The sequence below is a fragment of the Dendrobates tinctorius genome, unplaced genomic scaffold (assembly GCF_039654945.1).
Source record: "Dendrobates tinctorius isolate UK_male_01 unplaced genomic scaffold, ASM3965494v1 ptg000027l, whole genome shotgun sequence".
NCBI classification, from domain to species: Eukaryota; Metazoa; Chordata; class Amphibia; order Anura; family Dendrobatidae; genus Dendrobates; species Dendrobates tinctorius.
In genome coordinates, this window is record NW_027361695.1 from 3,664,437 (window position 1) to 3,689,750 (window position 25,314).

General features: G+C 50.8%; 1 protein-coding gene across 2 annotated transcripts in view; it reads left to right on the plus strand.

The window, feature by feature from the left end:
- SHQ1 (SHQ1, H/ACA ribonucleoprotein assembly factor) overlaps window positions 1-25,314 on the plus strand; it is an 82,174-nt gene that overhangs the window by 47,720 nt on the left and 9,140 nt on the right. For both annotated transcript variants that reach the window (XM_073569698.1, XM_073569699.1), the window contains exons 10-11: window positions 4,873-4,996; window positions 6,414-6,534. In XM_073569698.1, coding sequence (XP_073425799.1) covers window positions 4,873-4,996; window positions 6,414-6,534 — 245 coding nt within the window. The remainder of the gene's footprint in view (window positions 1-4,872; window positions 4,997-6,413; window positions 6,535-25,314) is intronic.

Sequence of the window (25,314 nt, forward strand, 5' to 3'; positions counted from 1 at the left end):
GGAGAAGGAACCATGAGTGAACCCTGACGGGTGAGATAACTGAGGCTGAAGAGCCTGTGTATGCATAACCTGTGTGACCACAGGGATTACAGAGCTGAACTCTGTCATGGACGCTATGCTGAATCTATGAACTTTATGTTACTGCTGTGGGTTTATGATGTCTAATAAACCGCATGGACTATGATTGTTTTATGGAAAACCCGTGCCGAATCTGGTTTTGTGGCTGCTAAGCGAGTATCCCCTACTTGAATGACAGCGCTACCTTACAAATGTTACAGAGGCATTTATCCTCTTTTATAGTTACCAGTTGTCCTTCAAGCCAGCATTCACAGGTAAGAATGGTGACGAGATCAACTCGCATTGTTTGATTGTATAATCTGTTTTGCATAGGTTTTACTCCTCTGTTTGCAAGTCAACAAGCTAGCTGGCCTGGACAATGTGTAATCAACATATCAGCAAACATCATTGTTCAATTTTCCTGGATCTCCATCGTCCAGGATAACAGCACAATATGTTACAAGGAATGTCAAATTACAAGTCATTGTTACAGGCTTATACGAACAAAAGTGTGTGTTTTCTTGACCGACAGAAAGACACACATAAATTCAAACGTCAACATATAGATAAGTCTATTCCTCCTGGCTTGCTGTAAATAGACATCTGGTTAATTTAGTTAAAATGCTGTGTCGTCTCAGGCTGCCCAGGCGGGCGGGAGCGAGGGGTGTTCAGGCTGACGGGCGCTTGGGGGTGGCCAGGCTGATGGGTGCTGGGGCTGCCCAGGCGGGCGGGAGCTGTCCAGGCTGCCAGGTGCAGGGGCTGCCCAGGTGGATGCAAGGGCTGCCCATCATCACAATCACTATTTTTATCGCTAAAGCGAATCAGACTATTGGACCTAATATCCATTTTGAAAATCGCTGAGAAAAGGTACAAATCGTCCATCTAGTGGTGTGCCCCCAATTGCAGAAGCCTCGTCACCCACGGTGGAGCCTATGCATTGAGGGGATAAAGCTATGCCGAACTGTCCCACCCCCTACCTGCCGTCTGCCCACTATTCTCGAAATACACCACATAGTTATGGCAGACATATGGAGCCGAGTCCGCTCCGTAAAGTCCGCTCCGTACCCGACGGGTGCCAGCTATTTTACACCACCTTAAGCCCCCTTAGCTGCTGTGATGAAAAGCAGTCACTGCACTTAGGCGGCTAGACTGGGAAAGGGACTCGCGGACCTGTGGTGAGGGGTGGGCACAATCCAGACCTGTGGTATGAGGCCCCAGGGGGATATATTTCTACACTGCCGGGTGGAATAGATCACACTCAGACAGAAAAAACAACTCCTACGTATGGCAGACTAACATGACTGCAGGATCAGATTACATTCACGTTTAAGTTCTGTAACCATAGAATCACATTGTTCTGCATAGGAGCTGCGTACACAAAACAATATTTTTAAAACAATTTGCAAAGATGCTTAATTTTTTTATTTTTTTTTTTATTTTTTTTTAAGTTTAATTGGGGCAAATCCTTTTAGAACATTTTTTGTCATGTCTATTGTTAGGAAACCAGGCCTGGACTAGTTTGTTGCACCATATTCCTCCCAAGAATAGCACGTGCTGGTGCCGCCGTTACTACTAAGAGCGCTAGTAAATGTCGGCGGGATGTAATAGCATGATCTGTAACATCTGCCATCTCTCCTCCATCACTCTCGCGTTTCCCCGTCCTCTCCGCTGCTGATGCCAGTCTTGCATCTCTGCTCTCTGGCGCCCTGCCATCTCTTTGGTGGGGGATTATCAAAGTGCGATCTTATCTGTGCCCGGAGCGACACTCGCTCAGTATGTGATAGACCTTATTGTGCTTTGAAATCTCGCCAGAGGAATCCCCCAATGTGCGGCCGCGTGCAGGACGCGGCACTGTCTCCTTTTGATGCTCCGTGCCTGGGAATAAAAGAGAACATTGTAGATTGGGATAGATTAGATTTCTATTTAATCCCCATTCTGTTTCTTTTCCTAAACGAAGAAAGAGAGAAGGACAAAAAAAAAAAAAAAAAGAATCTGAGCTCTACCCACAAGAACAATTGTAGTTCGTTTTCTTAAAGGGTTATTCCAAAGATTAGCTATAACAGGATAACTTTCTGATCTCTTGGACCCACCACGATCCTGGCACCATGGAGCTCTAAATCGTCTGCAAAGCCCCGTCCTGAATGAAGCGCAGGTGCGCGTGCTTTACCTTTACTCTGTGCATTCTCTGATACTGCCGGCCGTCCTATAGACAATGAAAGGGAGTGCAGGTGCACATGCTCTACCTTCACTCTGTGCATTGTCTAACACTGTCGGCCGTCCCATAGACCATGAATGGAGCGCAGGTGCACATGCTTTACCTTCACTCAGTGCATTGTCTGATACTGTCAGTTGTCCAATAGACCATGAATGGAGTGTAGGTGCACGGGCTCTACCTTCACTCTGTACATTGTCTGATACTGCCAGGTCCCATAGACAATGAATGGAGTGCAGGTACAGATGCTCTACCTTCACTCTGTGCATTGTCTGATACCGCCGGGTCCCATAGACAGTGAATGGAGCGCAGGTGCACATGCTCTACCTTCACTCTGTGCATTGTCTGATACTGTCAGCTGTCCAATAGACAATGAATGGAGTGCAGGTGCACGGGCTCTACCTTCACTCTGTGCATTGTCTAACACTGTCGGCCGTCCTATAGACAATGAATGGAGTGCAGATGCACATGTTCTACCTTCGCTATGTGCATTGTCCGACGCTGTCGGCCGTCCTATAGACAAGATCGGTGTACACCATATGAACGGGCATCGGTGCTCAGGTAGATCTCCTTTTTCCTGCACATCGTTCCCATCATCTACTGCGCAGGGGACTCCAGCCTTTCCCTGGTGCGTAATACCATTTTATCTGCCTGATGCCACCACTAGGGGGCGCTACCTGCATACAGATATTACATTGAGTTCAGTGGGAGCTTGTAACTCTAGCTTCGGTAAACTCCGCGTTGCCGTGTGATGGTGGGGGTAGTAGTAGTGCTTCATGACCATCTACTGCCACGGCTGCCATCCCTTGCGCCACGTCCCATTGCGCTTCCCTCCACGTTTGTCTCTCTTTTGAGCTGTAGTCTGAGTTCGGTTTTTCAGTTTTCTCGCTTTGTTTCTCTGGACGCCGGGAGCCGCGTCTTGGCACGGAACACCAGCTGTGATCATTTATTTAAGAGGCCTCCGGGAGACACAGATGGGTTGCAGCACTTACGGGGCACGGCAGGGCGTCACTTCTCAAATTGCAGAGGATGTCAGTGGATCTTACAGACACATGTTCAGTAGTCGGCGGCGGGCCAGTCTCTCGGGGGTTAATGCTCGCAGTACACGGGGTAATGAAGATCATTGCTTTCTGGGGGGGTTGCAGTTCTATCTGGTGGTCTCATGGTTATTCGGAGGGGTGGGGGGGTAGATGGATAAGTCAATATGGCCCGTCCCATGGTTGACCCAGAGTGACCATTCGGATGCTTCCTCCGTCTCCCAGTTTTTCCGTTCTGGAGGATGGGAAAGCTGGGTGCTCGCCCTCCCTGGTGCGTCAGTAGCGGCCATATTGTACCGCCACCCAGCTTTCCTGATCTCAGTAAGAAACCGACGAATACAATATTTAAAGGGTTGGTGCATCGGTCAAGCAGGTGGCCGCTCGTGTCTGCAGATTTCCGCATTCACTTCTATGAGATTTAGGGATACAGCGCCGCCAGGCGGGACGGAGATTCTGTTTGTAGAGGTAATACCCTCTTTAAATGGGTTAACCCCCAGGATTAAAATGTTTTTCTCCTACCCAAAAGGATCGATGATAAATCACAAAAGGCAGCAGCAGCACCCTCCAGTCCTGGCAACGAGGCCCTGGGACGGAGCGGTGGCCATGTATGCACCATTCATCATCCATGGGAGATGGCGGAGTACATAATCCTCATCCGGCAGTGAAGGGGTGCCTTTTTTCCATACCGACCGGTGAAATATTAATGCCGAGCCTCCGCAGGGCCAGCGCCGGTTTAATTTTTAATCCGCGGTAAATGTCGGCGTCTAATAAACACAAGCCTCGTCCTTAAGCAGAATCCTCCGCTGCCGCCGCCAATGGCTAATTACCTCCACCAAAGGCTCCGCTCTCACCCCTGGCTCGCTCCACTCTACGCTCCGCCACCGGATTATGCATCCTCCCCCACATCCCTGTGTCAGCGCTGAATTTCTGGGAAACGGTCTCATAAATCATCTTTTAAAGATCAGCTCCGCACGCGCGGCTCCTATAAACACCACATGTTGCGCCGCATTCGGAAGGGAGAAATAAGATTCCGAGCGCCGAAGGACCCGGATGGTGAAGGTGCCGGGTATGATGCGTGCTTCATTAAAGGGGATGTTTGCTGCCTCCTTTTATTTTATTTTTTTTGTATCACTTTCATTCTATATTACCAATGGACTGTGTAGAAACGCACCCTGTTAGCCCGGCCGTCCATTTATTCATGCATTTCCAGGAGGAACAACAGAGGAACTCCACTATGTAGAACGTAAAAAAAAAGAGAAAAATTATGTATTTTTTTTGTAATTCGTAGATGTTTCACCTCCCTGCAGCTCCCCCGCAGGAGAAGTGCGGCATTACACCTTTCCCATTGTAGCTGCCCTCACTGTGCCTAATCGGTGAGGGTCCTAAACAGGGGAACTGCCTTCAGTGGGCTGGTATCTGGTCCCTTTGAAGTGGTCCTGATTGCATTTCTGTGCCGCCTGCGTTGACTCGCTAGTGTATGTGACAGGATGGACGTTGACTCGCCAGTGTATGTGACAGTATGGACGTTTCTGATTGCACAGCATGTGTCACTTCTCTTTCGCACAGAATTACCGTTTGGTCACAGATGTCCTGGTGTCATTCGGAAGACGGGTTTTATGCTATCCGCTTTATCGAAACTTCTGCCTGGTCACCAGGGCTGTACAGGACACCTGCACTCTGCTACAAATGGGTAAGAAATTGGATCTGGACATAGACTAGAGATCAATATGTTTGGTCTGTCTTCATAAAACCTTGATGACAAGGAGTAGAGGGGAACTGACGTGCTGCTACTTTCCAGTATGTGTTTATCCCACCACAGAGCTGGATTCACAGCTACACTGTTTAGTACTGCAGTGTAATGTAATCTGTATTGGTGGTTTCTAGTAAGTTTTTCTCACTTCAAAGCTTGATTCACTGCTACACTGTTCAGTATTGTTATATAATGTCATCATGTTGCTGCTTTCTAGTAAGCATTTAGCTTCCTTCAGAGCTGGATTCACAGCTACACTGTTTGGTATTGCTGTATAATCTCATCAATGTTGCTGCTTTCTACTGTTTATCTCACCCCAGCTACACTTTTCCGTTCTGCTATATGTCATCCATGTTGCTGCTGTTTAGTATTTATCTCACTTCAGAACCGGATTTGTAGCTACACTGTTCAGTTCTGCTATTGGTTACTCATGTTGCTGTTTTTTAGTGTTTTTCACTGCAGTGCTGGATTAACGTCTACACTGCTCAGTTCTGCTCTTTAGTATACTCTATGCTGGTGCTACTTCTGAACTTTGAAAAGACAATTGAAAATTAAAGATAAAGGGAAAACTGGTGAATAATGCAGGCTACACGTCATATAATGTCCAGATATGGTGTTATTCCTCATTTACTCGCATGACGATGCCTCATGAACACCGACCTAAAATAACAGGTGGTAGACGCTTTGTCCAACAGTTGACTTTGCAGATCGATACCGGGCATCATCGCTCTGCCTGGGCAGCGCCACTTAGTCCTGGCTCGTGGATACGGAGATCGGCGGGACGCAGGAAACCACGTAACGTCCTGCGGGTTTCTGCTTGCGTCTCGGTGGGGAAGTTGCGGGTTTTGCGGTAGAGCGAAAAATGTGTGTTTTATTTAACACAATCTGGATATCATTTTAGCCCAGCGCATCGCCTGCCAAAGAGAAGGGGTGTGAAAACGCGAGAGCGCAGAGGAATGCCAAAAAGACATTTCAGTTTAGACAACAATCTCTGTTATTTTTATCTCCTGCGGGTAACGGAGCCAGGAACGCGCGGCGGTGGCGGCGAGCTCAGGAGCAGCCTAAAGGGCGATTCTCCCGTCATATATTTATCCATGGACATATATATATATATCCAGCATCTAGGTATAAACACTTCCGGGGCAATTAGAGGGTTATTTCCATCTCTGGCATTTATAGCTTCTCCGTCCATCAGTAGAGGACACATTGCTGTCGACGGAGCCTGTGTGCTGTCGGCGGAGCTGGTGGGATGAACAATGGCACCTTCATAATAACACGAATGTTGCAAGATTTTCCAGCTGTATAAGACCCAAATACAAATGTCTTTATGATGTAGGTTTTTTTTTTCCTCTTTTAGGTAAAGCTGCTGTCCTAAAATGTTTGCTGGACATCCACGCCATATTTCAAGAGAACGACCCTGCGTACATTCTCAACGACCTCTATATCACAGACTATTGTATCTGGATTCAGAAAGTCAAGTAAGTCCCTAAGCCTTTATCTGTCTTATCTATCACTGTGTAAAGGCCCTTTTACATTTAGCGATGCACCAGCGATCCGACCAGCGATCCCACCCGGTCAGGATCGCTGGTGCATCGCTAAATGATCGCTAGTGAGCTTTCATACAGAAAGACCTCACAGCGATTCAGCAGCGACGCAGCGCACGATACTTACCTTTCACACACAGCGATCCAGACGTCCTCCCGCCCGCGTCCAGCGTCGCTGGTCGTCACAGCAGGAAGTCTCAGCAGGAAGCTGACGACGAGAAATGGAACCGGACATTCTCGCGCGATCAGCGATGGACAGCGGGGGAGCCGGTCGCTGGTAAGTATCACACATAGCGATATCGCTAGCAATATCGCTATAACGTCACAAAACCAGTGACGTTTTAGCGATATTGCTAGCGATATCGCTTAGTGAAAAACCCCCTTAACTGTATGCATACAGCCACGGAGCGCCCCCTATTGGGGGCAGCAGGCCCACACAATTTTATATTTTGAAATCTTTGGGCTGGAGATTTGGAGCTTTGTATCAGAAAACAAAATAAAAAACATTCCAACTGATGTACAGATATAATTTTTAAAAAGTGAATGGGCACAGAATTGTGAATTGATTTAGCTTGAAAGGTTAAAATGATATTTAGGGGTGGAAAATTCCATTAAACCGTACCTGTCCTTTGAAACATTAAAACTAGAAAAGCATGGTCCATACCAGATGTGTCCACTCTCTCATGCTTTAGTGAGCATATCCATTGCATTCTGCTAGCACTGTAGGATCTGGGACTTCCTTTCTCTCACTTTCCAGCTTACAGTCCTTCTGCACTGTCCATTAATTTGCCTTCTCTGAACCGAGCAATTTCCTCAGTGTTATAAAGTGTGAAAGGCAGAGAGATGACGAGCCGCAACCTACTTTCTGAGGAGCCACAGTGAGCCGCCACCCTACGCTCTGTGGAGCCGCCCCTATGTTCTATGGAGCCGCCCCTATGTTCTATGGAGCCACAGGGAGCCGCCCCTACGGTCTGTGGAGCCACAGGGAGCCGTCCCTTATGGTCTCGGGCCATGGGGAGCCATCCCCTACGTTCAGTTATACCACAGGGAACCGCTCCCCTATGCTCTGTGGAGCCACCCCCTACGTTCTGTGGAGCCACCCCACTTCGTTGTTTGGATCCGCCCCTACATTCTGTGGAGCCGCGGAGAGACGCTGTCTACCTTCTGTGGCACCACGAAGAGACGCCCCCTACATTCGGTGGAGCCACTGGAAGCCGCCCCCTACATTCGGTGGAGCCACGGGAAGCCGCCCCTACATTCACTAGAGCCATGGGAGCTGCCCCCTACATTCTGTGGAGCCACGGGGAGCTGTCCTCCCTGTATTCTGTGGAGCCATGGGGAGCTGCCCCCTACTTTCTGTGGAGCCACAGGAAGCCGCCCCCTACATTCGGTGGAGCCACGGGGAGCTGCCCCCTACATTCGGTGGAGCCACGGGAAGCCGCCCCCTACATTCACTGGAGCTGCCCCCTACATTTGGTGGAGCCATGGGGAGCTGTCCTCCCTACATTCTGTGGAGCCACGGGGAGCTGTCCTCCCTATATTCTGTGGAGCCACGGGGAGCTGTCCCCTACTTTCGATGGAGCCACAGGAAGCCGCCCCCTACATTCGGTGGAGCCACGAAGCCGCCCCCTAGATTCACTGGAGCTGCCCCCTACATTCGGTCGAGCCACGGGGAGCTGTCCTCCCTTTGTTCTGTGGAGCCATGGGGAGCTGCCCCCTACATTCACTGTACATTCACTGGAGCTGCCCCCTACATTTGGTGGAGCCATAGGAGCTGTCCTCCCTACGTTCTGTGGAGCCACGGGGAGCTGTCCTCCCTACGTTCTGTGGAGCCACGGGGAGCTGTCCTCCCTACGTTCTGTGGAGCCACGGGGAGCTGTCCTCCCTACGTTCTGTGGAGCCATGGGTAGCTGTCCTCGCTATGTTCTGTGGAGCCACGGGGAGCTGTCCTCCCTATGTTCTGTGGAGCCACGGGGGAGCTGTCCTCCCTACGTTCTGTGGAGCCACGGGGGAGCTGTCCTCCCTACGTTCTGTGGAGCCACGGGGAGCTGTCCTCCCTATGTTCTGTGGAGCCACGGGGAGCTGTCCTCCCTATGTACTGTGGAGCCACGGGGAGCTGTCCTCCCTACGTTCTGTGGAGCCACGGGGAGCTGTCCTCCCTACGTTCTGTGGAGCCACGGGGAGCGGTCCTCCCTACGTTCTGTGGAGCCACGGGGAGCTGTCCTTCGGATGTTCTGGGGAGCTGTCCTCCCTACATTCTGTGGAGCCACGGGGAGCTGTCCTCCCTACGTTCTGTGGAGCCACGGGGAGCTGTCCTCCCTACGTTCTGTGGAGCCACGGGGAGCTGTCCTCCCTACGTTCTGTGGAGCCACGGGGAGCTGTCCTCCCTACGTTCTGTGGAGCCACAGGGAGCTGTCCTCCCTACGTTCTGTGGAGCCACGGGGAGCTGTCCTCCCTACGTTCTGTGGAGCCACCCTGCAGGGATATCTGAGCTTCTGATTTACCCCCTTCCTTGCAGCTTCTGCCACTTGGGGCTTCCAGCTGTCCTGAAAGTACAACACCCAGCATGTTGGGGGTTGTAGTTCTCCAGCAGCTGGGTGGCCATTAGTCGCAGACCACAGCAGTAAAACGTTCATTCATCCCCAGCTATTTGGTGTGAAATCGTCCTTCGGTCCGGGCTCAGCGTCCCCTCAGGCTCCGTCTCCCCGTGGTGTGGGTGTGTGTGATAACACACTGACTGGTAATATCAGCACCAGCCATCTGCGCAGCGCACCAGCTCAAGTGCAGCGCAGACCAGGGAGTCAGAGCCGGCTCTCGTGCAGAGCGCGCGGCCCCCAGAGAGACACATGGCAGATTGCTCTAACTTTCCTGGCTGTCACAGTGATGAGAGCGCGCCGGGTCGTTTTGTGAGAAGACAACGGAGAGAGATAAAATATGAAATGTTTCCAGCATTAGGAGCAGCCGGGGCGGGAGCGCAGCATCTCTCAGGATAGGGGGGCTCTGCACGAGCAGATAAGGGGGTGCAAGCGGCGAGTCATCTGTAGAGGGGAACTAATGCTCTAATCTATTGGCTAAAGCCGCGCGGAGAGTGGGGGCTGCTAGACGGTGCTGCAAACACTGTATTTATAGACTTGCCCTACTGGGAAGTTAAAGGGGTTTTCTTAACTCTGTAAGTGGTGGATTATTGGGTTCTGACCTCTAGAACCCCCTCTAATCCAGAGAATGAAGGAATCCTTCTACTTCTTTCCAGTGAAATGTCCCAGGTCCATGCACAGCCAGATGGCGGGGGGGCGGGCACCGATGAGCAGCACTGGAGCCCCCTTAGTGGGATCGGTGGAGGTCCCAAAAGCCAAACTCTCTGCAACAATAAGCTGCTGAGATATCCTAGTTCTATGCCACCGCACACTCAGATGGGAATACCCCTTTAGTAGGGCTGAGGTGTAATAGCAGGCACTGCCTATGGACAGAGGTGGCGCTGCTCCTGAGAAATAAAAATCAGCCCCTTCCACTCTAGCCAGCGGTGGCCGAGCATGCACAAGCTCTTTTTAATAGAGCTTGTAAGCGCTGATCTAAAGCTGGTTGTATTGCAGGAGGGCACCATCCGGCCAGATATCGTGCTGCTCTGGTCAGAGGGCACACGGTTCTGGCTAGCGGAGCGACGGCGCAGCTTGACGAACCAAAGCCCAGGAGGAGGCAGGGGGGACTCTTTTAAGTGCCGACTTTTTTCCCATGTAATGCCAATTTTTTCCCCCAGTCTTTTTCAGTATAGTTTGGCCACTAGGTGGCGCTGCTCTGCTTCTACTGTTAAACATGCAGCTTCCTTGGTGATCAGAGGATAATGGTTTCGGTAGCGTCTCCAGTATCTTTTCATGTAGGAGCCGGGTGGCCTCGTCTTGAAGGTTAACGCCGGTAACGAGGAACATCTTGAGTTGGAGGATTAGGGAGAAATGTGGCTCCGTCTATATTTTTTTTTTTTCCCTGATCGGGGAATCTCCAGGGTTAATTCTCTTGCACTCAGCGAAAAACGTCTTTGTGGGGAGCGCCATTCTTTTCCACTCCTGAGTGATCTCCGCGCATCTCCGTATTGTCAGCTAATGTTTTCAGTGTCTATTAGAACCATTGCTTGGCAGACGCTGTGCAGGCATGTGCAAAACTGCAGCTTTTCACTCGCGCTCTCTCCAGGGGAAAAGCTTTGTGGAAGCCAATTGTGCACAGACAGGCGCACTCCATATATTGTGTGCAGCGCGAGAGGAGCAGCTGTTTCCAAATTGACACACTTTTTTTTTTTTTTTTTTTTACAATTCCAGAAACAGCTCTATAAAATCAGAAGTGTAAATATCTCAGCTCCAGACATTAATACTTCCCTGGTTGTTTTTCCTTTAAAGTAGCAGAAAGGCGGCAAATGGATAACTGTTATTCTGGAAGCCTCAAAATAATAAGGTTTCCAGAAATGGTGACTACATGCAATACAGCGAGTTCATGGATTGTTTCTTCTCTGATCATAATCGATGTAAAACTGCTTACACTTCTGAAGTCACCAAGGCAGGTCTGACTGCTGAGACCCCACAGTTCATGAGATCGGGTCTGACGGCTGGGACCCCACAGTTCATGAGATTGGGTCTGACTGCTTGAACCTCACAGTTCATGAGATCGGGTCTGACAGCTTGAATCCCACAGTTCATGATATCGGGTCTGACTGCTGAGACCCCACAGTTCATGAGATTGGGTCTGACTGCTTGAACCTCACAGTTCATGAGATCGGGTCTGACAGCTTGAATCCCACAGTTCATGATATCGGGTCTGACTGCTGAGACCCCACAGTTCATGAGATCGGGTCTGATGGCTGGGACCCCACAGTTCATGAGATTGGGTCTGACTGCTTGAACCTCACAGTTCATGAGATCGGGTCTGACGGCTGGAATCCCACAGTTCATGATATCGGGTCTGACGGCTGGGACCCGCACGGATCATGGGAATGTGTCTTGTCTGCTGAGACTCCGGGGAATGAATGGTACAAAAGCTGTGACCACTGACACCACCATTAATTACTCCTCAGACCCTGCAGATCACCTGAACGGGTCTGACTGCTGTTACCCGCACTATTAACCAGAATGGGTCTGACTACTGGGACCCCACGGCTCTCCAGAACGGCACTGACTGCTTGGACCTGCAGGGTTCTCCAGAACGGGGTCTAACTGCTGGGACCCGCATGGTTCACTAGAATGGGTCTACCTGCTGGGACCTGCACAGTTCTCCACAAGGGGTCTGATTGCTGGGACCTGCACGGTTCTCCAGAACCTCTCTGACTGCTTGGACCTGCATGGTTCTCCAGAATAGCTCTGACTGCTGGGACCCGCACGGTTCTCTAGAATGGCTCTGACTGCTGGGACCCGCACGGTTCTCCAGAACGGCTCTGACTGCTGGGACCCGCGCTCTTCTCCACAAAGGGTCTGACTGCTTGGAGCCGCATGGTTCACTAGAACGGGTCTGCCTGCTGGGACCCGCAGGGTTCACTAGAATAGGTCTACCTGCTGGGACCCGCACAGTTCTCCAGAACGGCTCTGTCTGCTGGGAGCCGTATGGCTCTCCAGAATGGTTCTGACTGCTGGGACCCACACGGTTCTCCAGAATGGTTCTGACTGCTGGGACCCGCACGGTTCACCAGAAGGGCTTTGACGGCTGCGTCCCTCATGGTTCTCCAGAAGGGCTTTGACTGCTGCGACCCGCACGGTTCACCAGAACGGCTCTGACTGCTGGGACCCACACGGTTCTCCAGAATGGTTCTGACTGCTGGGACCCGCACGGTTCTCCAGAACGGCTCTGACTGCTGGGACCCGCACTCTTCTCCAGAAGGGGTCTGACTGTTTGGACCTGCATGATTCACTAGAACGGATCTGCCTGCTGGGACCTGCACGGCTCACTAGAATGGGTCTACCTGCTGGGACCCACTTGGTTCTCCAGAACAGCTCTAACTGCTGGGACCCCACTGTTCTCCAGAACGGCTTTGACCCGCACGGTTCTCCAGAAGGGCTTTGACGGCTGCGTCCCACATGGTTCTCCAGAAGGGCTTTGACTGCTGCGACCCGCATGGTTCACTAGAACGGCTCTGACTGCTGGGACCCGCACGGTTCTCCAGAACGGCTCTGACTGCTGGGACCCCACGGTTTTCCAGAACAGCTCTGACTGCTGGGTCCCGCACGGTTCTCCAGAACGGCTCTGATTGCTGGGACACGCACGGTTCTCCAGAACGGCTCTGATTGCTGGGACACGCATGGTTCTCCAGAACGGCTCTGACTGCTGGGACACGCACGGTTCTCCAGAACGGCTCTGACTGCTGGGACCCACACGGTTATCCAGAACGGCTCTGACTGCTGGTACCCCCATGGTTTGGGAGAACAGATGTGGCGGGTGGGATCATCCGAGATCGGGAGAGCGGATCTTAATGGGATCGTCACTTATCATGACAAAGGGTTTGACTACTGAGACCACCATTGAGCACCAGAATGGATATGACATTTGTAATCCTCTCCATCACAACAACTCTACTGCTAGGACTCAGGCAGGTCATGAAACTGCGCCTAACCACCGAGATCCCCACTAATCACAAGGACATGTCTGACCATTCGGATCCTGCTGATCATGAGAATGGCTCTAACCACTGGGTCCCCCATTGCCCATGAGAAGGAACCTCACACACGGCCAAACCGTGATCCGTCCGCTTTGTCTGTGATCCTTTTTATCAGTTAGCCTGTAATCATTTTAATGCATCTATTAGGGAATTACCTTTTATGCATTTGTCTTGTACAAGTGCACACTTTTTTATGTAAATTAGCGAGGAGAGCAGGCGCCGAGTGCAAGAATGCGATTTGTTGAGGACATTGACGGTACAATATGGAAATCTCGGCGGCATCGCCTGCACGCATACAGATAAGCTGATTTGTTCGAGGAAATGACTGAACTGGAACAGCAGCTTCGGCGGCGATTTCATTGTCAGCGGATTGATTCTTCAGATCCTCCAGCGCCAAACAGCAGGTGGTGGCAGCCTGCGCACCGGAGCCGGGTTCCTCCAGATGGAAAATTGCATCCTTAACCCTCGAGGTCACAGTGGAATGTCATCACTTCGTTCCATCCTCCCGTTAAGTGAGCTTATCGAACATCCCGCTGCCTCCGACGCTTACGTTTAGATAATGCAATTAAACGGAGCCTCAGTCTCTGCAGGTTCTGGTGAAATCTCTTATTTTCTTTTTTTCCTTCTCATCCGTCATTATTCCGGTGTTCTCTGTTATCAGCCAGAGAGGCTCACTGTCGTGCCGCTGTGTGGCCTTTAATGCTTGAGTACGTCTCACCATGAGCTTCTCGTCCTGCAGATCTGCCCCATTTACTGGATTAGTTCTCCTCTCCAGTGGGGGGTCCCGCTGGGGTCTCTCCTAAGGATAAGCCATCACTATGTCTTCCTGCAAAGCCCCCTTAAGAGTAAATCTTATCCCCCTCTCTACTGTGCCGGCAGTTTTGGGTTTTGCTTTTTGTTTTTCTCCTCTTCTTCCAAGAGCCATAAGTTTTTTTTATAATTCTATTTGTATATCCATCTTCGGAGACCTGTAACCCAAGTGGACGCCCCATCAGGATCACGCCACTTAAGGGAAGAGTCTGGCGGCCATAAAACTTGGACGAGGATTACAACACAATGCTCGGACAGGCCGTTGGCTCTCCCGACCCAAGCTCAACGGCATGTATTTCTATGCAGCTGTCGCACTCGGCTAGGGATGAGAGTGAGATGTCTGTCCGGCTTCAGGTTCGGCCATCACTAGATGGACACATATAGGGGGCTGAGAGTGAGATGTCTGTCCGGTGTCAGGTTCGGCCATCGCTAGACGGACACATATAGGGGGCTGAGAGCGAGATGTCTGTCCAGTGTCAGGTTCGGCCATCACTAGACGTATACATATTAGGGGGCTGAGAGCGAGATGTCTGTCCAGTGTCAGGTTCGGCCATCGCTAGACGGACACATATTAGGGGGATGAGAGCGAGATGTCTGTCCGGTCTCAGGTTCTGCCATCACTAGATAGACACCTATAGAGAGACAAGAGCGAGATGTCTGTCCAGTGTCAGGTTCGGCAGGGGGGATGAGAGCGAGATGTCTGTCCGGTCTCAGGTTCTGCCATCACTAGATAGATACCTATAGAGAGACAAGAGCGAGATGTCTGTCCAGTGTCAGGTTTGGCCATCACTAGACTGATACATATTAGGGGGATGAGAGTGAGATGTCTGTCCGGTGTCAGGTTCGGCCATCACTAGATAGATACCTATAGAGAGACAAGAGCGAGATGTCTGTCCGGTGTCAGGTTCGGCCATCACTAGATGGATATATATTAGGGGGATGAGAGTGAGATGTCTGTCCGGTGTCAGGTTCGGCCATCACCAGACGGATACATATTAGGGGGATGAGAGTGAGACGTCTGTCCGGTGTCAGGTTCGGCCATCGCTAGAGGGATACATATAGAGAGACGAGTGAGATGTCTGTCCAGTGTCAGGTTCGGCCATCACTAGACGGATACATATAGAGAGACGAGTGACATGTCTGTCCGGTGTCAGGTTCGGTCATCACTAGACGGATACATATTAGGGGGATGAGAGCGAGATGTCTGTCCGGTCTCCGGTTCTGCCATCACTAGATAGATACCTATAGAGAGACAAGAGCGGGATGTCTGTCCAGTGTCAGGTTTGGCCATCACTAGACGGATACATATTAGGGGGATGAGAGTGAGATGTCTGTCCGGTGTCAGGTTCGGCCATCGCTAGAGGGATACATATAGAGAGACGAGTGAGATGTCTGTCCAGTGTCAGGTTCGGCCATCACTAGACGGATACATATAGAGAGACGAGTGAGATGTCTGTCCTGTGTCAGGTTCGGTCATCACTAGACGGATACATATTAGGGGGATGAGAGTGAGATGTCTGTCCGGTGTCAGGTTCGGCCATCACTAGACGGATATATATTAGGGGGATGAGAGTGAGATGTCTGTCCGGTGTCAGGTTCGGCCATCACCAGACGGATACATATTAGGGGGATGAGAGTGAGACGTCTGTCCGGTGTCAGGTTCGGCCATCGCTAGAGGGATACATATAGAGAGACGAGTGAGATGTATGTCCAGTGTCAGGTTCAGCCATCACTAGACGGATACATATAGAGAGACGAGTGAGATGTCTGTCCGGTGTCAGGTTCGGTTATCACTAGACGGATACATATTAGGGGGATGAGAGCGAGATGTCTGTCCGGTCTCAGGTTCTGCCATCACTAGATAGATACCTATAGAGAGACAAGAGCGGGATGTCTGTCCAGTGTCAGGTTTGGCCATCACTAGACGGATACATATTAGGGGGATGAGAGTGAGATGTCTGTCCGGTGTCAGGTTCGGCCATCGCTAGAGGGATACATATAGAGAGACGAGTGAGATGTCTGTCCTGTGTCAGGTTCGGTCATCACTAGACGGATACATATTAGGGGGATGAGAGTGAGATGTCTGTCCGGTGTCAGGTTCGGCCATCACTAGACGAATACATATTAGGGGGATGAGAGTGAGATGTCTGTCCGGTGTCAGGTTCGGCCATCACTAGACGGATATATATTAGGGGGATGAGAGTGAGATGTCTGTCCGGTGTCAGGTTCGGCCATTGCTAGATGGACACATATAGGGGGATGAGAGTGAGACGTCTGTCCGGTGTCAGGTTCGGCCATCACTAGACGGATATATATTAGGGGGATGAGAGTGAGATGTCTGTCCGGTGTCAGGTTCGGCCATTGCTAGATGGACACATATAGGGGGATGAGAGTGAGACGTCTGTCCGGTGTCAGGTTCGGCCATCACTAGATGGACACATATAGGGGGATGAGAGTGAGATGTCTGTCCGGTGTCAGGTTCGGCCATTGCTAGATGGACACATATAGGGGGATGAGAGCGAGATGTCTGTCCGGTGTCAGGTTCGGCCATTGCTAGATGGACACATATAGGGGGATGAGAGTGAGACGTCTGTCCGGTGTCAGGTTCGGCCATCACTAGATGGACACATATAGGGGGATGAGAGTGAGATGTCTGTCCGGTGTCAGGTTCGGCCATTGCTAGATGGACACATATAGGGGGATGAGAGCGAGATGTCTGTCCGGTGTCAGGTTCGGCCATCACTAGACGAATACATATTAGGGGGATGAGAGCGAAATGTCTGTCTGGTGTCAGGTTCGGCCATCACTAGATGGACACATATAGGGGGATGAGAGCGAGATGTCTGTCCGGTGTCAGGTTCGGCCATTGCTAGATGGACACATATAGGGGGATGAGAGCGAGATGTCTGTCCGGTGTCAGGTTCGGCCATCACTAGACGGATACATATTAGGGGGATGAGAGCGAGATGTCTGTCCGGTGTCAGGTTCGGCCATCGCTAGAGGGATACATGTAGAGAGACGAGTGAGATGTCTGTCCAGTGTCAGGTTCGGCCATCACTAGACGGATACATATAGAGAGACGAGTGAGATGTCTGTCCGGTGTCAGGTTCGATCATCACTAGACGGATACATATTAGGGGGATGAGAGTGAGATGTCTGTCCGGTGTCAGGTTCGGCCATCACTAGACGAATACATATTAGGGGGATGAGAGTGAGATGTCTGTCCAGTGTCAGGTTCGGCCATTGCTAGATGGACACATATAGGGGGATGAGAGTGAGATGTCTGTCCGGTGTCAGGTTCGGCCATCACTAGACGAATACATATTAGGGGGATGAGAGCGAGATGTCTGTCCGGTGTCAGGTTCGGCCATTGCTAGATGGACACATATAGGGGGATGAGAGCGAGATGTCTGTCCGGTGTCAGGTTCGGCCATCACTAGACGGATACATATTAGGGGGATGAGAGCGAGATGTCTGTCCGGTGTCAGGTTCGGCCATTGCTAGATGGACACATATAGGGGGATGAGAGCGAGATGTCTGTCCGGTGTCAGGTTCGGCCATCACTAGACGAATACATATTAGGGGGATGAGAGCGAGATGTCTGTCCGGTGTCAGGTTCGGCCATTGCTAGATGGACACATATAGGGGGATGAGAGCGAGATGTCTGTCCGGTGTCAGGTTCGGCCATCACTAGACGGATACATATTAGGGGGATGAAAGTGAGATGTCTGTCCGGTGTCAGGTTCGGCCATTGCTAGATGGAAACATATAGGGGGATGAGAGTGAGATGTCTGTCCTGTGTCAGGTTCGGCCATCACTAGACGGATATATATTAGGGGGATGAGAGCGAGATGTCTGTCTAGTGTCAGGTTCGGCCATCACTAGACGGATATATATTAGGGGGATGAGAGCGAGATGTCTGTCTGGTGTCAGGTTCGGCCATCACTAGATGGACACATATAGGGGGAGCAGAGCGAGATGTCTGTCCGGTGTCAGGTTCGGCCATTGCTAGATGGACACATATATGGGGATGAGAGCGAGATGTCTGTCCGGTGTCAGGTTCGGCCATCGCTAGATAGACACATATATGGGGATGAGAGTGAGATGTCTGTCCGGTGTCAGGTTCGGCCATTGCTAGACGGATATATATTAGGGGGATGAGAGCGAGATGTCTGTCTGGTGTCAGGTTCGGCCATTGCTAGATGGACACATATATGGGGATGAGAGCGAGATGTCTGTCCGGTGTCAGGTTCGGCCATCACTAGATGGACACATATAGGGGGAGGAGAGTGAGATGTCTGTCCGGTGTCAGGTTCGGCCATTGCTAGACTGATATATATTAGGGGGATGAGAGCGAGATGTCTGTCTGGTGTCAGGTTCGGCCATCACTAGATGGACACATATAGGGGGAGGAGAGCGAGATGTCTGTCCGGTGTCAGGTTCGGCCATTGCTAGACGGATACATATTAGGGGGATGAGAGTGAGATGTCTGTCCGGTGTCAGGTTCGGCCATCGCTAGATGGATACATATAGGAGGATAAGGTTCATCACAACGGCTTAATACTGCGCGTCACATTCATGTATTTTTGCCACGGCCAATACCCCTCAGCGTCTCCCTGAATCGGAGGTTCGCACTTCGTACAGACATATTTGCCTTGGCGCGGACACAAGACGCAGCTTGTGTGAGGAAGATGGATTTGGCAGTGTAAGACCCGAGCTATGGAAGAGCTTTTATTACAAGTGCATTTGGCAGGGAAGCGGCTCACTTAATGTATGTGAGCACTCGACGGACGCGGCGTGGTATTGAGGCCTGGATCTGATCTCGGTGGGTGGCTATATGTGTAGTATTGACACATGATCCAGAGCTCCCCCCCGCGTGGAGCAGATCCCCCTACAGATCTATCTGCTCGCATCGTGTACCGGCCGCTCAGACCAACCAGAGCTGGTGATGATACATTATATATACAGACCGTAAAGCCAGCGTTGTAGCCCAAAGTAAAAAAAAAAAAAAATTTGCGATTTAGGAAATAGGCATTGGGCCCCTTTAGTATAGATATAAGGCAAAAGTTAAATGGAATGATGCAATATTGTTTTGGTGCGACCCTGAACTTAAAAATCAGCCCCCCCCCAAGTTACTGTATATTTTCCGTGAGTTTTTTCAGGGTGATAGGGCTGTGTTAATACAGATTTACTATTGAGTGCAATGAGGGTTGTACACGTCTGTACGCAGTGAGCTCCCTCTAGTGGTGACTGCAGGCAGCCACAATTATTTCATCTGTCATAATGTACATAGTGACGAAATAAGTGCACATTAATGTGACGTCACTGCAGATTGGGGGTGTATGAGGCGCCTATGACCAGGTCTTTCATGGTCGATGACCGGGTCCCCCTGTGTTCTTCTTTGGACGCCCCCCCCTCCAGCAGAGTCATTTGTAAATCTCTCCCATCACTGGAATCGAAGATAATGAGCCAGCGCTGACGGCTCATCTTCTGATAGACGTTAATAGCTTCTATTACCTGACTCTGACCTTGGCGGTGAGAACCTGCTAACCTTCATGATGACCGGGGGGACTGACCACTTTTTATAGCGTGTAACCACCAGCGGAGAGAGTCCTGGCGGCAGCGGCGCACGGATAGAGGAGCGCTGCGGACATCCTGTGCTGCCGCTCCCTGCAAGCGCTGCCATAATAACACTTCTATAGCAGGACCGCAGCGTAACATGAACTGCCCGAATCTACGATAGGGCCTAAAAGGGGTAAGATTAAATGACATCACCCCCATCCTCCACTTAGCCTTAAGTTAGCGAAGCATAGAAACGCCTAACTTTTATGAAATACTCTCTTTTATTATTATTATTTTTGTAGGAAAAAAATACCTGAAAACCATCAGTAAGTATGTCGTTTGCCTATTGGTGGATCCTACTTTGGCTTAAAGGAAATTTTCCCGGAATTTCATATTGGCGCCCTATCTTTGAAATCATCTGATTGAAGCCGTGCTGTGTAGCAGAAATGTCACAGCGCCGTTCTCTCTTGCAGTGGCCGCAAATGGAACTGCAACCGCTCACTTGCAGTACCGTTTACGGCCACTCCACATTATTGATGCAGCAGAGCGCCTGCGATCGGCTGATCAGTGGCAGGAGTCGGACCCTCAGCACCCCCTCCACCAATCTGATATTGATTGTCTGGTCTAAGGGTAGGTCACCAGTTTTAAAGGGGCTGTGTCCAGCCATGCCAAAAGCCGTACAGATGCCATGGATGTGATAAAGGTGCAAAATTGAAATATACTCGCTTATTCTCACCCCTGTGGCTCCGACACAAGCTGCTCCAGGCTGAAAGCCATGAAGTGACTGTTCTACTTTTACTGGACCGCTGCGGCCTGTGATTGGCTGCAGCGGTCAAGTAACTAGAACAGCACGTCGTCAGATGTTTCTCTAGCCACCTGACCACAGCCAACAGTCCTGTGACAGAAGGCAGCGTGACATCATGGCTTCCATTACGGGGGCCTGTTCTGGATCCACGTGTCGGAGCATGCTTCAATTTGGTGTTTGCACCCCCACGTGTGGCAGCTGTACAGTTTTAGTATGGCCGGATAACCCCTTTAAAAGTCCTTGAAACCCTCTTCAATTTCACTCTGAACTTGAGAGTCTGCATGCTGATGGTTTCCAGGTGTTTCAAAGAGATTACAGCAATAGCTCAAGGATTATTTTCACCCCTAATTATTAACCTGGTTTCAAGCCAAGAGAAAAAAAAAAGAGATATTAACGTTTATTTTGCAAGTAGAATAGTCGCTGACTAATATTTAATTTACGTTTTCCAAAAGATGAACTTTTCCCATTTTGTGATTTTTTTTTTTTTTTTTTTTTTTTGATTTTTTTTTTTATTCCTTTAAATAATTGCAGTAATTTATCGAGGAGGTGTGTGATTATTATTTTTTATTTCGGGTTAAAAGAAAGAAAAATATTTTTCTGTCTGAGTAAAAAGGTACCATTCAGAATTGCAAATTGGTTGCACATGTACCTCGCACTGTCCTCACCTAACCTCATTAAATACAGATTAAATGGCCGACCGAGGAACAACTGCATCCCATTATGGCGGAGACTTCTCCCACAACAGCCCCGTTTATGATACAGGATGTGTTTCGGAAAAGAATAACCCACCGTGATCCCTGGAAAAACCCGCCGCTGTCCGCGAAGCTTCAGAATCCTCCTCCGCATTAATTTACCGATAACGGAAGAAAATATTATAATTTGTCCTGTTCTGAAAAAGCGGCGGTTTTCTCGCCTCCTCGCGTGCCTGTCGTTCCGATTTTCCCTTCCCGGCAAGACTGTTTGCAAAGGTTCAGAAACCTCCTTAGTCGCCACTAAAAAAAAAAAAAAAAAAAAAAAAAAAAAATTCCTGTTGCGAAAAAGTAAATGATTGATATTGGAGGAGGGAGAGGAGGGGGATGCAGCTGCAGAATCTCCCTCTGTGTCCAGGTAAGACGCATGGTGTATAAAGTGGGTGGAGATCATGTTATATTATGTCCGCCTTTGCGTGAGACTCGTATTTATTGTCAGATTCTATTCTCTCTACCTCTGCCGAACAATGAGAGTTATGCTGCGCTGTGCTGTGAGAGGGGAGAGGGAGCATCCCGAGGAGTTGTCTGACAGCTCGCCAGGCAAGCATCCAGAGAGAAAATGTTCTCATTAAAGGGGAAATACACTCCAAAGTTTAAGGATCTTTAGAAAATGAATATGGGCATCCCTTTTAAGCATAGAAAATAAGGTTTCTCATGATCGTCAGTGGTTTGTTCTCCAGCGCCAATTCCGCCAAAAGATCAAAAGGAGCCGGCATGTTGAGATCAAAGAAACCCAACCTGTCTTTTCTCTTCAGGGTGCACCACCTATGGAGTTGAATGATAAAATTCTCACCGCCAGCAACCACCACTAGGGGGAGCGTGCTGTTGATGCATTGAACTCCATAATAGTAAGGAATGCAGTGAGCTCCCCCTAGTGGTGGGACTGCCAGGATGTTATCATTTTAGTCTGATTGTACCGTGGTTTGGAGCTATGAACTTGAAAAAAATAGATATTAGAGGTTTTTTTTCCCCTCTTTCATCTGATGTTCGTTTAGGTGTGGCGGGATGCTGCATTCAGTTGCCAAAGGAAACCACCCAATATCGGACATTTGCAGTGTGCAGCAGCTTCTCTCTGCACCCAACGTCGGGCATCTGGGGAATGCGGCAGCTTCTCTCCTTACCCAGTGTCGGGCATCTGCGGCATGCAGCAGCTTCTCTCTGCACCCAATGTCGGGCATCTGCGGCATGCAGCAGCTTCTCTCTGCACCCAATGTCGGGCTTCTGCGGCGTGCGGCAGCTTCTCTCTGCCCCCAATGTCGGGCATCTGCAGTGTGCGGCAGCTTCTCTCTGCACCCAATGTCGGGCTTCTGCGGAGTGCGGCAGCTTCTCTCTGCCCCCAATGTCGGGCATCTGCGGCATGCGGCAGCTTCTCTCTGCCCCCAATGTCGGGCATCTGCGGTGTGCGGCAGCTTCTCTCTGCCCCCAACGTCGGGCATCTGCGGTGTGCGGCAGCTTCTCTCTGCCCCCAATGTCGGGCATCTGCGGTGTGCGGCAGCTTCTCTCTGCCCCCAATGTCGGGCATCTGCGGCGTGCGGCAGCTTCTCTCTGCCCCCAACGTCGGGCATCTGCGGAATGCGGCAGCTTCTCACTGCACCCAACGTCGGGCATCTGCGGAATGCGGCAGCTTCTCTCCTTACCCAAAGTCGGGCATCTGCGGTGTGCGGCAGCTTCTCTCTGCACCTGATGTCGGGCATCTGCGGCATGCAGCAGCTTCTCTCTGCACCCAATGTCGGGCATCTGCGGCATGCAGCAGCTTCTCTCTGCACCCAATGTCGGGCATCTGCGGCGTGCGGCAGCTTCTCTCTGCCCCCAATGTCGGGCATCTGCAGTGTGCGGCAGCTTCTCTCTGCACCCAATGTCGGGCTTCTGCGGAGTGCGGCAGCTTCTCTCTGCCCCCAATGTCGGGCATCTGCGGAGTGCGGCAGCTTCTCTCTGCCCCCAATGTCGGGCTTCTGCGGCGTGCGGCAGCTTCTCTCTGCCCCCAATGTCGGGCTTCTGCGGCGTGCGGCAGCTTCTCTCTGCACCCAATGTCGGGCTTCTGCGGAGTGCGGCAGCTTCTCTCTGCCCCCAATGTCGGGCATCTGCGGCATGCGGCAGCTTCTCTCTGCCCCCAATGTCGGGCATCTGCGGTGTGCGGCAGCTTCTCTCTGCCCCCAATGTCGGGCATCTGCGGTGTGCGGCAGCTTCTCTCTGCACCTGATGTCGGGCATCTGCGGCATGCGGCAGCTTCTCTCTGCACCCAATGTCAGATATCTGCACAAATCCTTTGCGTTTTTACATTGTTTGTCCTCTTTTTGTATATTTTTCTCATTAGTGGGTGCAGCGATCAGGTCGTTCTTCTATAATCAGAGACATCCCCCAAAAAATCCTATTAGATTGTGAAGCACAAAGTTTGGCAACATATTAAATGATTATCCTCCCGGGAAAGAAGAGATGAAGCTCTTTAAAAGCCACTCAGCCGAGAGATTCTGCACCTCCGCCGCGTCCTCCTGGGACCTGTCTATTACATTATGTGCTGATTGCTCCGCTGTCAGTGCCGCGCTGCCTTGGAGGTTACTGAGGGGCTGCTGCAGAGGAAATTAAATCTCAAGATCCGTAGCTGCAGGAAGTCGTCTTTGGTTTACAGGGCTACAAGGTAAGGTGGACACAAACAGGATGTACCCGTCCGATACAAGAATTATGAGAGCGGATTAACCCATTACGCAAGGTGTGATGTGGAGAAAACTGCAGCACAAAAGGAAGACTGCGTGGATGGCAGTATCCGCGATCCCTCCTTACACCACTCCATCCGACACTCGGCATTGTGCTTGGTGATATACGGCTGCTCAGCCATGAAGCTCCTGGCGGGGGCGCTGTGTTTGTGCGAATGTTAAACCAGAGGAGGTCTGGAGTCAGCAGAGCGGTGGTGACTTTTCTGCCCTCTGCTCCTCAGCACTCGGACCCCCAATCTGTAATGTTACAGGGTCTTCACGTCGTGGCTGAGTTGCTGCGCTTTCTACCACTTCTCAATAATATCACTCACAGGTGATGGAGGAAGAAACGTCATGGACGGACTTGTTACCCCAGTGGCTCCTATTCGGTCACGTTCGTAAAGGCAGATGGCAGAGCGGGGGGACGGTGGTTAGACACCAGGGGGGGGGCAATGGTGCTGGATGCTAGACATCTGTGCTAATGGGACTGGATGGGTAAGAGGGGCCTCCCAATCCTTTTGTCCCTTTAGGGTAAGACCACTCACGGCAAAATACATCAGCAGTGCCGGTTCCTCCCTCATCCTGTTTGCTACAATGTGTCAGTGCAAGTCAAATGTTTGAACCTGGAGGAAACTCAGGTGAAGTATTAGTTCTGAATGCAGTCAATGGATTGGCTAATTCACTGAAGGCAAGCAGTGCTGCTGAAAATGGTGATAAAAAGAAAAACCATGTAATAGTAAGTTGCTGAAGCTCTCGTTACAGGATGATTCATCTGTGTTTGCAGAGTAAGATTCGGCACATGGCGGGGCACACGGGTCTCCTGAGTGGCTGGCACCGAGCCTGTGTAAACATGCCAGATGTTTCCACCTTTTGCATAGATCCGTTTACGCCAAAGGTGAGGATTTCACAGGTGAAGTGGGAAGAATTGATTCTCTGATGACGGCTCCTGCCTAGGGTGGAAGGCACCGGGTACTATGCGGTCAGCCGGTTCTTAACGTTGATATGTTGAAAGCAGGAAAAGTGGCCAACTGCGAAGGCCAAATAGTGAAGGCTAAGCAACCGGGTCAGCATCTCCAAATCGCAGGTCCAGTGGCCTGTTCCCGGTGTACAGTGGAAGGACAGCTGTGTAATGGACACAGGGTCAGGGGCTCCCAAGACCCGTTGATGTAGGGTAGCCCGCCAGAAGAGTGAACGGAGCAGAAAGTACTAAAAAAAAAGTAGTCACTGCTGCCTGTCATCGAATTGTGCCAGGACAGAGTGCTTTAGCTGATCACTCTGAAAGGTCCCAGCACTCTGTGCACCACTCTGAAAGGTGCCACCACTCTGAAAGGTCCCTACTACTCTGTGCGCCACTCTGAAAGGACCTACCTGTCTATCCACCACTCTGAAAGGTCCTACCAATGTGTCCGCCACTCTGAAAGGTCCTACCACTGTGGGCGCCACTCTGAAAGGTCCTACCACTGTGTCCAC